The following is a 13,969-nucleotide window of genomic DNA, read 5'->3' on the forward strand; positions in this document are numbered from 1 at the left end:
GGCGGCGGTGGCGGGCCCTTCCGGACCTCGCGCCCGGGCCTCGCCTTGTCCCGGGAAGGGCGGCTCGGGGTGAGCTCGGCCGCTGGAGAAGGCTCCCGGCGGGAGGAGGACGTATCGGGGCTGGGGCGGAGGCGCCGGGGGCTGGGACCCAGGTGGGCACCCCGCGCCCCGGGGGTGGGCCGCCAGTTGGGAAGCAGGAAGCGCCGCCTCCCGCCGCCGTACTTTTTACTCGGCCGCCCGGAGCCGCCCTCCGCGGTCCCCGGCCTCCACACCCTGTTCTGGGCCTGGGCGGGGGCTCGGAGCGCAGGGAATCCGAGGCCCAAGCCAGCCAGGGCAGGTTTCTTCACCTGGGCAAGGGTTTCTCATCGGGGCCCGTGGGCGCCGGTTGCCGTCGTGGGGTGAGCGGGGAGGAAAGGGCCGCAGCGGAGAGTCAGCTGCCAGGCGGCCTGCCCACCGCCCTCGGCCGGCCGTTTGGGGGCCGCAGCCTGCCCGGGTCGTCTCCTGTGCTCACTGGCTTCCGGAGGCGTGTTCGTCCACACACCTGTTTCAGTGTCTGGCACCGGCCGCCCTGTGGGCTTGCAGCACAGAGCGGGGCGGCAGGGCTGGGCCCCAGGCTCCTGCAGCGCTGGCCTGCACGGGGCGACTTAACCAGGGTGGGCTGTCTTCTCAAATGCACTTTCACTGTTGTTCATGTGAGATACCCATGAAATTTGCGGTTCTAACCCTTATTAAGTGTACAATTCAGTGACGGTAGAGGCACCATGGTGAGAGACCGTCAGCAGTGCCCATGTGCGGACTGCCCCACCCCAGAGCCGACTCTGCCCCACCTGCTCCGCCCCAGGCCTTTGGGCTCCAGCCACTGTCTGTCTCTGGGAATTGTCTGTTCCAGGCATCGCGTGTAAGTGGATCACACACTGTTTGTCCTTGGGTGTCTGGCTGCATTCACTCAGGGTTCAGGCAAGTCGCCTGGAGCGCGCGTCAGGACTTCCTTCCTTTTTACGGTGGAGGACCGCTGCACTGTGTGGATGGACCAGGCTTTGTATGGGTGCGGCTCTTGCTGAACCAGAGTTGTTTCCACTTTGGGGCTGTTAACACCCTTGCTATGAACACTGGTTGGTGGACAAGTATCTGTTTGAATCTGTTTTCAATTTCAGGCACATATCTAGGAACAGAATTGCTGGTTCATAAGGTGCTTTTCAGGTACTCTGGTGGCATAGTGGTTAAGTACTCAGCTGAGAACCAATGGGTTGGCAGCTCAAACCCGCCAGCTGCTCTGATGAAGACGGGACGGCCTGCTTCCATAGAGATTGTTGTTGTTGTTGTTGTTGTTGTTATGTGTCGTCGAGTCGGCCCCGACTCATAGCGACCCCTCCTTGGGTTTCCGAGGCAGTATCACTACAGAAGTAGGATTGCCCAACCTTCCTTCCATAAAGATGACAGCCCTGCAAACCCGACGTGGCATTTCTGCCCTGTCCTGCAGGGTCACTCGGAGAGGCTACCCAACAGCAGTGGGATGGTAGTTCCATATTGTGCGTTTTGAGGAAATGCCCAACGGCTTTGCACAGCAGCCGTGCCGTCTTACGTTCCCCCCCAGCCACGTGTGAGGGCACCAGGCCTTCCACACCCTCCCCAACCCAGTCACTTGTTTAACAACAGCCGTCTCAGTGCGTTTGTGGGTTTGATCTCATTGTGGGTTCCATCCGCGTCTCCTTAACGAATAACGGTGCTGTGAATCTCTCCGGGTGCTTAGTAGCCATGCAGACACAGAGAGCCCCGACTTACATATCCGAGTTATCATGAGCTGCACTTACCACCGTCCTTATCCTTAGTAACAGGGACTCCATACGGCGTTGCATCATGTAATTTGCTCATGTCATCATTCCCACGCCAGCCCCCAAAGACAACGATTAAATACATAAAAATACTGATGGTAAAAGTCAATCAATGAAAACAAACAAAAAAAAAACCTCATCCGGTATACATCAGAACTCCTTACGATGGAGTTGTCACACAGAACGAACCCTGTCCCAAATCGGGGACTACCTGTATTTTCTTTGGAGAAATACTTATTCCAGTTCTTTGCCTATTTTATGACCGAGTGGTTGCTTTCTGCTTTTGAATTATGGGGGTTCTTTATTGTGGATATTAAGCCCTTACTAGATACAAGATCTGCAAAGACCGCCTCCCATTCTTTGGGTTGTCTTCCTGCTCGCTTGATGGTGTCTTTGATACCCAAGGTGTAGATTTTGATGGAGACCCGCTCACCATTCTGTCCTTGTCGCCTGTGGGTAGTGTCATTTAAGAACCTCCTGCCAAAGCCAAGGTCATGCTGATTTGTCTAAGGTTTTAGCTGTTACCTTCAGGTCTTCCATCCATGTTGTTGTTGTTGTTGTTAGGTGCCGTTGAGTCGTCTCCGACTCACAGCCTGTGCACAGCTGAATGAAACACCTCCCGGTCCCGCGCCAGCTCCACGATCCCTGCTGTACCTGAGCCCATCACCACAGCCGCTGTCAATCCATCTCGTTGAGAGCCTTCCCCTCTTTTGTAGACCCTCCACCCTACCAAGCATGACATCCTTCTCCAGGGAATGGTCCCTTCTGATACCATGACCAAAGTAGGTGAGACCAAGTCTGGTCATTCTTGCTTCCAAGGAGCATTCTGGCTGCACTTCTTCCAGGACAGATTTGTTAGTTCTTTCACAGTCCACGGTACTTTCAGCATTCTTCGCCAGCATGATCCATTTTGAGTTACTCTCTATGGCGTGAGACGAGGGCCCGCCTCAGGCTTTTCACGTGGAGATCCCGTTCTCCCAGCACTGCCATTGAGAAGACTGTTCTTTCTCTGAGGAGTGGTCCTGGTGGCCCGTCAGAAATCAGTGTCCGTACGGGTGAGGGTGTTTCTTCCTGGGTTTGATTCTGTTTGGTGCTGTCAGCTGATCCCTGTGTCAGTACCATGCTGTTTTGATAACTGGCTCTGGAAGGAGGTTTGGAATCAGGAAATGTGGGGACCCCAACTTGGTTTCTCTGTTTCGAGATAACTTTGGCCGTGTGACTTAAATAAAGGCCGTGTGAGTTTTAGGATGTTTTTTCCATTTCCGAAAACTGCCGTTGGGACTTTGCTTGGGACGGCATTGAACGCCAAGATGGCAGCAGAGTCTTTAGGGAGGGGCAGGAGCTGTCTCCAGGGCAGGAGACTTCTGGGAGTGTTGGTGTTCCTGTCACACAGACATGAGTGCTGGCTGGGGCCCCTGTGGGACACTGGTGGGGGGGACCCTTCCCCATCCAGGCCACCAAGGGGTAGGAGCTCTCAAGGGACAGGTCTTAGAGCAGCCGGGCCTTGAGTCTCTGCTGGATGCCAACAGAAATCGTGACTGGGTGGCATGTGGAAATGACCCCCCGGAGTGAAAACCAAGAGTGGTCTGGTGGTGCAGTGCCTAAGGCATTTGACTGCTAATCAGAAGGCTGGTGCTTCAAACCCACCAGCCGCTCCTCGGAAGGGAGACTGGGCAATCTACTTCCATAGAGGTACCACCTCAGAAACCCAAGGACGGGTCCCTGTGTGTGAGCCGAATCGACTCAATGGCAGTGAGGTTTTTTTTTTTTTTTTTTTTTTTTTGGTTTGGAATGAAAACCATGGCTGTAACTTGACCACAGGCCCACACACTGACACACTGAAGTCCTAGCCATGTGGCCTTGATCACGGGCCACAAGGCCTCCGGGTTGGATGTGCCCTGCCCGGGCCCCATGCCATTCACCCCGTGGTTTACTGAGCAGACTGAGGGCCACTGTGCACAAGGCATGGGACCCAGGTACCCAGCAGCCCTGTCCCCAGGTCCCTGAGGAGCGACATAAGCAGATGATGATGATGGGCCCAGGAGACGGGAAACAGCAACTCAGGCCAACCCATATGCCACATCCACTGCCATACCCGTCACATTGGCCAGTGGTGGACACAGCTGTCCATCAGTGGATGAGTGATGCACATGCGTGTCCCGACACAGGTATCACTCAGCCATTGAGAGAAATGAAGTCAGACACACCCTGAGACATGGCTGACACCTGACATGATGAGTGCAGTGTCGTGCACCAAAGGACAGATACCACAGGTCTCATTACACGAAGCCCTCAGAGCAGGCAGACACAGAGACACAGGAGAGTGGTGTTGGCCAAGGGCTGGGGCTGCTGTTCAGCGTGGGACCCAGGGACGTCACAGCAGCCTCCAGGTTACAGGCTGCCACTCACGACACCTGCAGTGATGAGCCTGCCCCTGTAGAGCATTACGGTAAAGACTTGCAGTGCACACGATGGTTCGTCACAACAGCACCGTTTTTATTACTTCAGGACATTGGAACTCATCTTTGTCCACATCCAAGTCTTTAATGTTTTTTACACAGAGAAAAGTACACTGTAGACCATACACCAAAACCAAATTCACTGCCTTCGAATCGATTCCCACTCAGGGCAACGCCCACTGAGTTTCCATGCTCTGTCTCTATGGAAGCAGATGCCTCATCTTTCTTCCATGGAGAGGCTGCTGGATTTGAACTGCTGACCTTGCCAGATGCCTTACCCACCACACCAGCCGAGCTCCTCGCATATGACAGATGTTTGACTGACATTGGATACGAACCATACCTAACTGTCTAGATTGACAGACATATTCAACTTAAAAGACATACTTGGGAGTGGAACTTGTCCGTGATCTGGGGCCATCTGTCAGGACATCACCGCTATCTGTTTCTAACACGTGTTCCTCACCCCAACACTCAGTGCCCCTTAAAGTGGTTCAGTGGCACGTTGTACGTTTCACATGCTTTACCACAAAGACGAAGACGACTGGGGCCGAGGGGTTACCCTCTGGCACAGGGTCTGCTTGTGCTGGTGAGAGGGGAGGGCAGGAAGGCCTGCGTGTTGACACCCTGGGAGGCGCTGACCCGGCAGGTGGCACGGAGGGAGCCCAGAGGCAGTCGTGGCTGGAGATGGGAGGAAGCCGGGGGGTCCAGGGGCTGCCAGTCAGGGCCCCCCACCCTGACCGTTAGAAGGGAGGTACGGGGAGCAGCTGGTGGAGTGCGGGTCTGCTCACGGGGTAGACACCTGCGAGTGGGAGGGCGGGCTGGTTTGAACTTGAGGGCATCCCAGGACAGACACCTCACAGGCCTTTCTACCAGTGGGCTTGGCTCTGGAGACGGGGCTGAAGGCCCAGAGTCCAGGTCACAGGGCCAGTGTCCCGAGTGCGCCATCTTCAGGGGAGAGGGAGAAGAGCAACCACAGAGACGAGGGAGGAGGCGGCGGGAGGGAGCGCAGGGTGAGCGTGGCCAGTGGGCACTGTTCTGGTTCCCTGGTGCCACTCTGACAGGAGTACACCACCAATGGGATGGCCTCAACAAACGGGTTTATTTTGTTACAGTTTGGAGGCTTTAAGTCCAAGTTCAAAGTGCCAGGCTCTAGGGGCTGGGTGAAAGCCCCTCGACCTTGGGCTTCAGCTCTGCCTCCTGCTCCCGGCCCACTGAAGCTAGAGGCTTTTCTTTACTCAGACAGCTACTGGCTGCTGAGGCTGACAAGCCCAAGGTCGACAAATAAAATGCCACAGTCCTGATGTTACCAAACCCCGCGGCAGGCCATTGATTCAAGTCCATTGAAAGCCCCAAGGTCGGCAGAGCATGGCAGGCTGCTGAACAACGAATGACATGGCTACATGCAGGGTCCAAGCGTGCCATAAGCTAGAGACCATTCCCAAAGGCTTCTCCTTTATACAGGAAGCAGACCACATTCCAAAGGCAGCTACTCAGCTGCTTGGGGTAGATCCCACCATGGAGCTGATTGCCAGTTTCATCGTGGGACTAACTGCCACCTGCTGCCCAGCCACTCAGCCAGGCCCCGCCGAGTCGGCACAAACGTAACCACCGCAGGCACTGTTAGCAGAAGGGCTGAAGCGCGCACTGACCGCGCTGCTCCCTGTCGACCTAGTGAGAGGAATGGCTCCTCCCGGCACTGTGGCTGGGGGCGTGGAGAGTGGAAGGGACGGCCCTCAGTGGGCCGTGGGGGACTGTGGGGAAGGAGGGGCTGTGGGGACAAGGAGGAGGCGCTGCCTTGGGCCCCAGGCACTTGGTCTCCTCCTGCCCCTCTGGTCCCTGCTGCACGGTGACACCAGCCCCCTCTGTCCTGCAGACCAACATCCCCTTCCTCCAGAATGTGCTCAACAACCAGCAGTTCCTGGCCGGCACCGTGGACACCCAGTTCATCGACGAGAACCCGGAGCTGTTCCAGCTGCGGCCCGTGCAGAACCGGGCCCAGAAGCTGCTGCACTACCTGGGTCCGGCTCCCCGCACATCCCCTCCCCTGCCCAGGGACCTTCCCCGTCTTTGCCCCCCACCCCCAGTCCCGCCCGTCCTCCTATGCCCCCCTCCCTGGCCAGCTTCCCTGTTCCTGACCTTAGACACCCCGCCTTGGTGTGTCCCCACTGCCTGGGCGCAGGGAATGGAGGGCAGCCCTGAGCCGCTGCCTCTCGCTCATACCCTCCCTGGGCACGGCACGGCTGCCCTGACCTGCCCGCGCTCCGCTCCCCACAGGACACGTCATGGTGAACGGCCCCACCACCCCGATCCCTGTCAAGGCCAGCCCCAGCCCCGTCGACCCTGTGGTGCCCATGGTGCCCATAGGTAGGTGGGATTGCCTCTGCCAGGGCCTGGGGGTGGGGCGGAGGGTGTGGCCTGCAAGCTGGGTGCCAGTGCCCTGTGTGCCCCAGGCCCGCCCCCGGCCGGCTTCCGAGACATCCTGCTGCGCGAGGGGCCCGAGGGCTTTGCCCGAGCCGTGCGGAGGCACCAGGGGCTGCTGCTCATGGACACGACCTTCAGGGACGCCCACCAGTCGTTGCTGGCCACGCGCGTGCGCACCCATGACCTCAAGAAGATCGCCCCCTACGCCGCCCACAACTTCAGCAGCCTCTTCAGCGTGGAGAACTGGGGAGGTGAGCCCGAGCAGGGCTCGGGTGCTGGCCACCGCCCGGCAGGAGCCTGGACAGTGGGCCCTGGGTGCACACGGTGCAGCCGGCCCTGCAGCCTGGGCAGCTACGGAGCTGGCCGTCAGGAGCCTGGGCGGGGCGGCCAGCTGAGGCCACGCCACTGTCTGCAGGAGGCTCAGGGTCTAGAAGGAGCCCCCAGCTTGGGTGTTAATTATCGCACAGCTCAGTACAAGGGGCACAGGGGGGACCAATCGGGCTTGAGCCAACCCCGGGGTCAGAGGAGGGAGAGCCTGTGGGGCTGGGCAGGAGCCTGGGGGACCCTGAGGAGCAGGCTGGTGTGGGGCCTGTGGGTGACACGCAGGTGGCACTGAGCTGGGCTCTGGTCCCTCAGGAGCCACGTTCGACGTCGCCATGCGCTTCCTGTACGAGTGCCCCTGGCGGCGGCTGCAGGAACTGCGGGAGCTCATCCCCAACATCCCATTCCAGATGCTGCTGCGTGGGGCCAACGCCGTGGGCTACACCAACTACCCCGACAACGTGGTCTTCAAGTGAGCGCGCCCGGGCCTGCCCCCAGCAGCTAGCGCAGTGTAGCCGCAGAGGCGGCAGGGCCCCAGGCGCCACGTTACTGCAGGCGGTGGGGCGTCAGGAGGGAGGCGACGGTGCCAGGCCAGCGGGGTCGGGCGGGCTCTAGGACCCCGGAGAAAGCCTTCAGTGGCGCCCTGCCCACCAGGCCAGGCCCTCAGGTGCCCCAGGGGCTGCAGGCAGGCGGAGCAGAGGAGGGAGTACACATGGGGCTTGTCCCTCCTGCTCTTCCGTCCCCCTCAGGTTTTGCGAGGTGGCCAAGGAGAACGGCATGGATGTCTTCCGGGTCTTTGATTCCCTCAACTACTTGCCCAACCTGCTGCTGGGCATGGAGGCGGCGGGCAGCGCCGGGGGCGTGGTGGAGGCCGCCATCTCGTACACAGGGGACGTGGCCGACCCCAGCCGCACCAAGTACTCGCTGCAGTACTACATGGGCCTGGCAGAGGAGCTGGTGCGCGCTGGCACCCACATCTTGTGCATCAAGGTGCCTGGCTCCAGCCCCAGCCCCGGGCCCACTCCCCATCTCCTCACCACAGACACCCCCGCCCACCTCACCCCATCTGTCTCCTCCAGGACATGGCGGGGCTGCTGAAGCCCGCGGCCTGCACCCTGCTGGTCAGCTCCCTCCGGGACCGCTTCCCCGACCTCCCGCTGCACATCCACACACACGACACGTCGGGGGCAGGCGTGGCGGCCATGCTGGCCTGCGCTGAGGCGGGGGCTGACGTCGTGGACGTGGCCGCCGACTCCATGTCCGGGATGACCTCACAGCCAAGCATGGGGGCCCTGGTGGCCTGCACCCGAGGCACCCCCCTGGACACAGGTAGGAGCAGCGAGAAGCCTGAGTGTCCCAAAGCAGCCGCCCCCGACCCCAGGCCCAGTGTCTGCCAGTCCTAGGGCCCAAATGGCTACCTGGTCCGGCCTCCCCACAGGGCCCTCCCCATCCCCCCGAGCCTGACGAGGGATCTGAGCCAGCCCACAGGTCCTGGGAGGAGGACCTGGGGGCTCAGCCCAGTCCTGGGCCCAGCCCTGACACTGGCCTCCTGCAGGGGTCCCCCTGGAGCGAGTGTTTGATTATAGCGAGTACTGGGAGGGGGCCCGGGGACTATACTCAGCCTTCGACTGCACGGCTACCATGAAGTCTGGCAACTCGGACGTGTACGAGAACGAGATCCCAGGGGGCCAGTACACCAACCTGCACTTCCAGGCCCACAGCATGGGACTCGGAGCCAAGTTCAAAGAGGTCAAGAAGGCCTACGTGGAGGCCAACCAGATGCTGGGCGACCTCATCAAGGTGTGTCAGGCCCTGCGCTCCCACCCTGCCGCGCCCTGGGCCCCCAGCACCTGGCACCTGACCTCCAGGCCCTTCTCCTCAGGTGACGCCCTCCTCCAAGATCGTGGGCGATCTGGCCCAGTTCATGGTGCAGAACGGGCTGAGCCGGGCGGAGGCCGAGGCCCAGGCGGAGGAGCTGTCCTTCCCCCGCTCCGTGGTGGAGTTCCTGCAGGGCTACATCGGGGTCCCCCACGGCGGCTTCCCCGAGCCGCTGCGCTCTAAGGTAGGCCGGGCCCAGCCCGGGGCTGGGCGGGCCGGCAGGAGCAGGCCTGACCCTGACTCGCCGCCAGGTGCTGAAGGACCTGCCGAGGGTGGAGGGGCGGCCCGGCGCCTCCCTGCCACCCCTGGACCTGCAGGCGCTAGAGAAGGAGCTGATTGAGCGGCACGGGGAGGAGGTGACCCCAGAGGACGTGCTGTCCGCAGCCATGTACCCGGACGTCTTTGCCCAGTTCAAGGACTTCACTGCCACCTTCGGCCCCGTGGACAGCCTCAACACCCGCCTCTTCCTGCAGGGACCCAAGATCGCAGAGGAGTTTGAGGTCAGTGCTCGCCACCCACCACCCTGCCCCTGCTGCCTTCAAGGACCCCAGCCCGGCTTCCTGAGCCCCTCCCACTTCGGGAGCAGGAAGGACCCGAGCCCGGGGCAGGGAATGCTCGTGGGGTGGGCTCAGCAGCACGCCGGCCCCCTGCAGGTGGAGCTCGAGCGGGGCAAGACGCTGCACATCAAGGCCCTGGCCATGAGCGACCTGAACCGTGCCGGGCAGCGGCAGGTCTTCTTCGAGCTCAACGGGCAGCTCCGCTCCATCCTGGTCAAGGACACACAGGCCATGAAGGTGCGGCTCCCAGGCCCGTGGGGCGGGTGTGGGCAGGCTGCACGACCCGGTCTGAAGCCCCTCCGCCCCGTCCGCAGGAGATGCACTTCCACCCCAAGGCCCTGAAGGACGTGAAGGGCCAGGTCGGGGCGCCCATGCCAGGGAAGGTGATCGACATCAAGGTGGCAGCAGGAGCCAAGGTGGCCAAGGGCCAGCCCCTGTGTGTGCTCAGTGCCATGAAGATGGAGACGGTGGTGACCGCGCCCGTGGAGGGCACTGTGCGCAAGGTGCACGTGGCCAAGGACATGACGCTGGAGGGCGACGACCTCATCCTGGAGATGGAGTGACCTTGCCTTCCCCGGCCCGGCCCTCAGCAGCTGTGCTGACAGGGCAGGCAGGCCCCGCCCCGGAGGCCCTGTCCTCCACCGCAGGTGACGGAGGGACCTGGCCTCCAGCCCCCAGCCCCGCCCTTTCCCACTGGCGGACCACACTTAGGTTACTCATCTCTTGCCGGATCAGCCCTCCCCACCCCAACTGGAAACCGCAGGTGGCGACGTGGGCCTGGGACCTGGGGAGAGGTTTGGGGGGTCCTATGTCTGGGCGCAGATCTCAGCCCTGGGTCCTGGGACTGTGTTCAATAAAGCTGGCTTCCCACCCCCATCGGCACCAGGCTGCTCCATGCAGCCCCGGCCTTGTGGGCTGCGCAGGGCTGGGCCTCCCTCAGCCCTGGGGCAGCTGGAGGGTGGCGACAGCAACAGTGGCCTTGATCTCACCCAGTTGAGCACCTACCGTACACACACCCCAAAAGGACGAGGTGCTTGTTACTGAATGCTCTAGGGCAGGGGAGGATTTTTCTAAGCACCCAACACACAGCCCGGGTCCTGAGGACATCACCTGTGTACCAGAAAGCCGGTCCCGGGAGGAAGCGATCTGTCCAGGACACCACAGCTGCTGGGAGCCGGGAGGGTTGAGCCCAGGCTGCCTGGCACCAGGCCCAGCCACTGCCCTCTCTATGCCCAGGGCCAGCCTCCCAGCCCAAGTGCCAGAACCCGCTAGTGGCAGACCGGGTGCTGACAGGTGTCGCTTCTGGGAGGGGGACCCCCTGGGGCGTGATGAGATGGCAAATCGCTACAAACGCTCAGTGAATGGGTGGGAAAGGGAGTTTAAAAAGTGAAATTTGGTCCCAGGGCAGGTGGGACACCAGCAGGTTCCAGGAGGCCCCCAGGAGCCAGGTGTTCAGCACCCTGCTGTCATCCGTCTATTCTAGGTTGGGGGGGGTGGCAACCCTGGGGTACAGAGCACCAGAAAAGCCCCCCAACACCTATTTCCTCTGAGGGGGTGGAAGACTCCACAGAGGCCCTGAAGTGGCCCTGGCTGAGGTGCCATTGCTGGGTCAGGGCCACAGCTGCCCCCAGGATGAGCTGGGCCCACACCTGGTGCCCAGAGCCTGAGAGCCACCTGGACTGAGACAGGGCTCAGGAGGGAGGATGCTGCAGCCTCCAGGTGGCCAGGGGCCCTTCCCGTCCCCTCCACTGGGGGCGCTCTGCCTGCCGGCTGGCCTGCCTACACAGTGAGCACCCGGGAGGCTGACAGGAGTGGACCTGCTCCCCGGAGCTGCCTGGAGCCCTCACCCAGACCCCAACAGGCCGATTCCCAAAGGTCCGAGGCTGTGCTACCCAAGTTAAATCTCTTTAATATCCCAATACAAAGTCCTGATGCAAAAAGAATGAGAAAACCCTGGAAGGTGGGGGTCACGGCTTCTACCCCCAAGCAGCTTTTCAGAGGCCGAGGGAGCGGAGGGCCTCAGGAGGCAGTCCGGGGTGGGGTGGGGCGGGCATGGCTCCGGGACCCGCCCGGCCCCTCCGAGCTGCTCCTCGGCCCCTGCAGCGGGGCTGCCCCTGGGGACGTCCGCTCCTCCTCTTGGTCCCTGGGAGTAACTAGCTCTGGCTTCAATCCCCTACAAAAATTCCTGAGATCGTAGGGACCCCAGCCAGCCCTGCAGGGCCCCTTTGCGGGGCTGGGGGCCGTTCGAGTCCGGGGGGGTTCTGAGCAGCAGCGTGCGTCAGGAGCACAGGGGGGCCTCTGAGTCCCCCGCCCGCTCCAAGAGCACACACAGGGGAAGGCTGCCGTAGAGCTTGGGGTCCGTGAGGGGCTGCAGCAGAAGCAGGAAGAGTCCCACGCCCAGCGCGTAGCCGGCCAGTAGGGGGCGCCGCTGCGGGTGCTCCAGGGCCGCGCACACGGCGGGAAAGCCCATGTAATTGCAGAAGGAGTGACAGAGAACAGGTCCAATCAGGTGCCCTGGCAGGGAAACGGCAGCAGCTCACGGCGCAGCCCCGCCTCCGCCCGGGACCCTTCCGGGGCTAAGGCCCCTCGTTCGGAAGCAGGAGGTCACCGCCCCCCCCCCCATGCACCCAGGCTGGCCTCTGGCTCCTTCTGCCTCCGGGCCAGGGCCCAGCTTCTGTCTCGAGGCCTGGAAAGATCCTCGTGAAGGTGCCTAGATTCCCGCACCCCCAGCCCTGGGCCCCAAGCCCCTGGGACGCACCTGTGCGGATGAAGAGGAAGGCGGTGTAGGCCCCGAAGACAGCGGTGTAGGAGAACTGGAACGCTGGAGACAGGAGGCCCCACGTGACCACGCCTGGACGCTGCCCGCCGCCAGGGCTGCCTCCCACCGCCCGGAGCCGTCCTCCGCGCCCCCGCGTGGCCGGCCCTCCAGTGCTGAGCCCCGCTCCCGATGCTTCTCCCGGAGCGGCCGCCAGGGACACCCCCCTCACGTCCCCAGCCCAGGACGGGCGCGGGCCCGCAGGACTCACCTGCAGACAAGACGATACTGCCCACGCTGCTCTGGCGGAAGCGCAGCTGCTCGATGATGTGGTGGAAATGCGCTGAGGGCAGGCAGAGCCACGTTACACCCTCCCGGCCCGCCCGCCCTCGTCCCAGACCCACGGGCGACTCTGGCGCGGGAGCCGCTCGGCAGGACCGGGTTACAGACTCACCGACGCCGAAGAAGAGCGGGCAGGTGAACACGGCGGGGCCCAGGCCCGTGCACGGGGCCAACATGGGCAGCATGCAGGCCCGGAACACCAGCTCCTCCGTCAGGGGGGCGATCACTTGGTTCCGCAGCCAGCGCATGTCTGTGAGGCAGCGGGCCCAGGAGCGGGGCGCTAGGGCGGGGTTCACAGCAAGCAACAAGTGACTAGCTCGTCAACACAGGCCCCGGGGGCCCCGCTCCCACTCTTCCCTGACCAGTCGTGGGTGAGGCACCGAGACTCTGAGAAAAGAGAGAGTCCCGCTCTATCAGACCCAGCGAGTGACAGCGCCTCACGGGGCTGGAGAGAAGGCAGACATTAAGCGGCTGCAGCAGGACCTGCCGATGACAGGGTCTGATACGGCAACGTGCCCGGAGCAGCTCCGGTTTGCGGAAACCAAAGGTTAGGAGCCGCCGGGGCGGCACTGCAGGTCCCGCCGGAGTTACCTAGCAGAACCTCAGCAGACATCGGGCACCAACGCTGAGGCCCCCGGCTCTGCCTCTTACTAATACGGAAAAACACCCAGAGACGCGCGTCCTCGGACAGGAGGCCCGGCGACGCCCTGGCCGCATCCGTGTCCCTCTGCCCACGGTGCTGGCAGGCCTGCGCCCTGAGGACTCACCCAGGGCAACCTTCAGCCCGTCAGCCAGGTCGCAGGGGCGATCCAGAGAGAGCTGCATCAGTGGGCCCAGGAAAAGGATCTGGGGGCAGACAAGCATGAGACTTCCACCGCCGTTCGCCGCCCTGGCCCGGGCAGGGCCCTGTGGGGCGCCCAGCATCCCCCTTCGGCCCGTGATCTCCACACATGCACACTCGAGGGCCTTCTCACCTTCCCGTCTCCCACCACCCAAAAGTCGGACGCACTCAGAACAAGACAGACCGCGGGAGTCGTGGGAAACCAGGGGCCGCGGGCGCACTCACCATGGTCAGCAGCAGGGGCAGCAGCGCTGCCGGGAAAATGCCCTCCAGCCTGACGCCCATCAGGGTGAGCAGGGATGTGCCTGGCTGAGCCACAAGAACGGAGGCATCAGTCTCCCCCGCGCCTCGCCCCGAGCGCGCCCCGCGGCCCCTGCCCCGCCCCTTCGCACCTGGATGCCCGTGAGTTCCCTCCAGAGCAGCACGCACAGCGGCGAGAGGCTGGACACCACCAGGACGCTGGTGAAGCGCCGCTTGATGACCGCGGGGTGGTCCCTACGGAGGGGCAGTAAGTTCAGGGGGGGCGCCCGCCGTCCGCCCCGGCTCCGCCCGCAGCCCCG

The 13,969-nt window shown here is 62.6% G+C and overlaps 3 protein-coding genes across 3 annotated transcripts in view; 1 reads left to right on the forward strand and 2 right to left on the reverse strand.

Annotated features, from left to right (window-relative positions):
- PC (pyruvate carboxylase) overlaps positions 1 to 10,034 on the forward strand; it is a 27,222-nt gene extending 17,188 nt beyond the window's left edge. The window contains exons 10-20 of the mRNA XM_007944710.2: positions 6,168 to 6,312; positions 6,569 to 6,658; positions 6,745 to 6,966; positions 7,352 to 7,508; positions 7,786 to 8,026; positions 8,116 to 8,365; positions 8,592 to 8,836; positions 8,919 to 9,098; positions 9,166 to 9,414; positions 9,568 to 9,708; positions 9,786 to 10,034. Of these exons, the coding sequence (XP_007942901.1) occupies positions 6,168 to 6,312; positions 6,569 to 6,658; positions 6,745 to 6,966; positions 7,352 to 7,508; positions 7,786 to 8,026; positions 8,116 to 8,365; positions 8,592 to 8,836; positions 8,919 to 9,098; positions 9,166 to 9,414; positions 9,568 to 9,708; positions 9,786 to 10,034 (2,169 nt within the window). The remainder of the gene's footprint in view (positions 1 to 6,167; positions 6,313 to 6,568; positions 6,659 to 6,744; positions 6,967 to 7,351; positions 7,509 to 7,785; positions 8,027 to 8,115; positions 8,366 to 8,591; positions 8,837 to 8,918; positions 9,099 to 9,165; positions 9,415 to 9,567; positions 9,709 to 9,785) is intronic.
- A 1,715-nt stretch (positions 10,035 to 11,749) lies between these two features.
- RCE1 (Ras converting CAAX endopeptidase 1) lies at positions 11,750 to 13,897 on the reverse strand. Its single transcript, XM_007944711.2, has 7 exons — positions 13,802 to 13,897; positions 13,635 to 13,718; positions 13,336 to 13,414; positions 12,681 to 12,848; positions 12,498 to 12,569; positions 12,230 to 12,292; positions 11,750 to 11,985 (listed from the first exon to the last, which is right to left on the reverse strand). The coding sequence occupies exons 2-7, from the start codon at positions 13,692 to 13,694 to the stop codon at positions 11,750 to 11,752; spliced, it is 678 nt and encodes a 225-aa protein (XP_007942902.1). The 5' UTR covers positions 13,695 to 13,718; positions 13,802 to 13,897.
- The window catches only part of CUNH11orf80 (chromosome unknown C11orf80 homolog), a 70,286-nt gene continuing 70,010 nt past the window's right edge, over positions 13,694 to 13,969 (reverse strand). Inside the window, exon 15 of the mRNA XM_007944949.1 lies at positions 13,694 to 13,904. Within this exon, the coding sequence (XP_007943140.1) occupies positions 13,694 to 13,904 (211 nt within the window). The remainder of the gene's footprint in view (positions 13,905 to 13,969) is intronic.

This window comes from Orycteropus afer, unplaced genomic scaffold (assembly GCF_000298275.1).
Source record: "Orycteropus afer afer isolate SDZICR_OR568_19922 unplaced genomic scaffold, OryAfe1.0 scaffold00130, whole genome shotgun sequence".
Lineage (NCBI taxonomy): Eukaryota > Metazoa > Chordata > Mammalia > Tubulidentata > Orycteropodidae > Orycteropus > Orycteropus afer.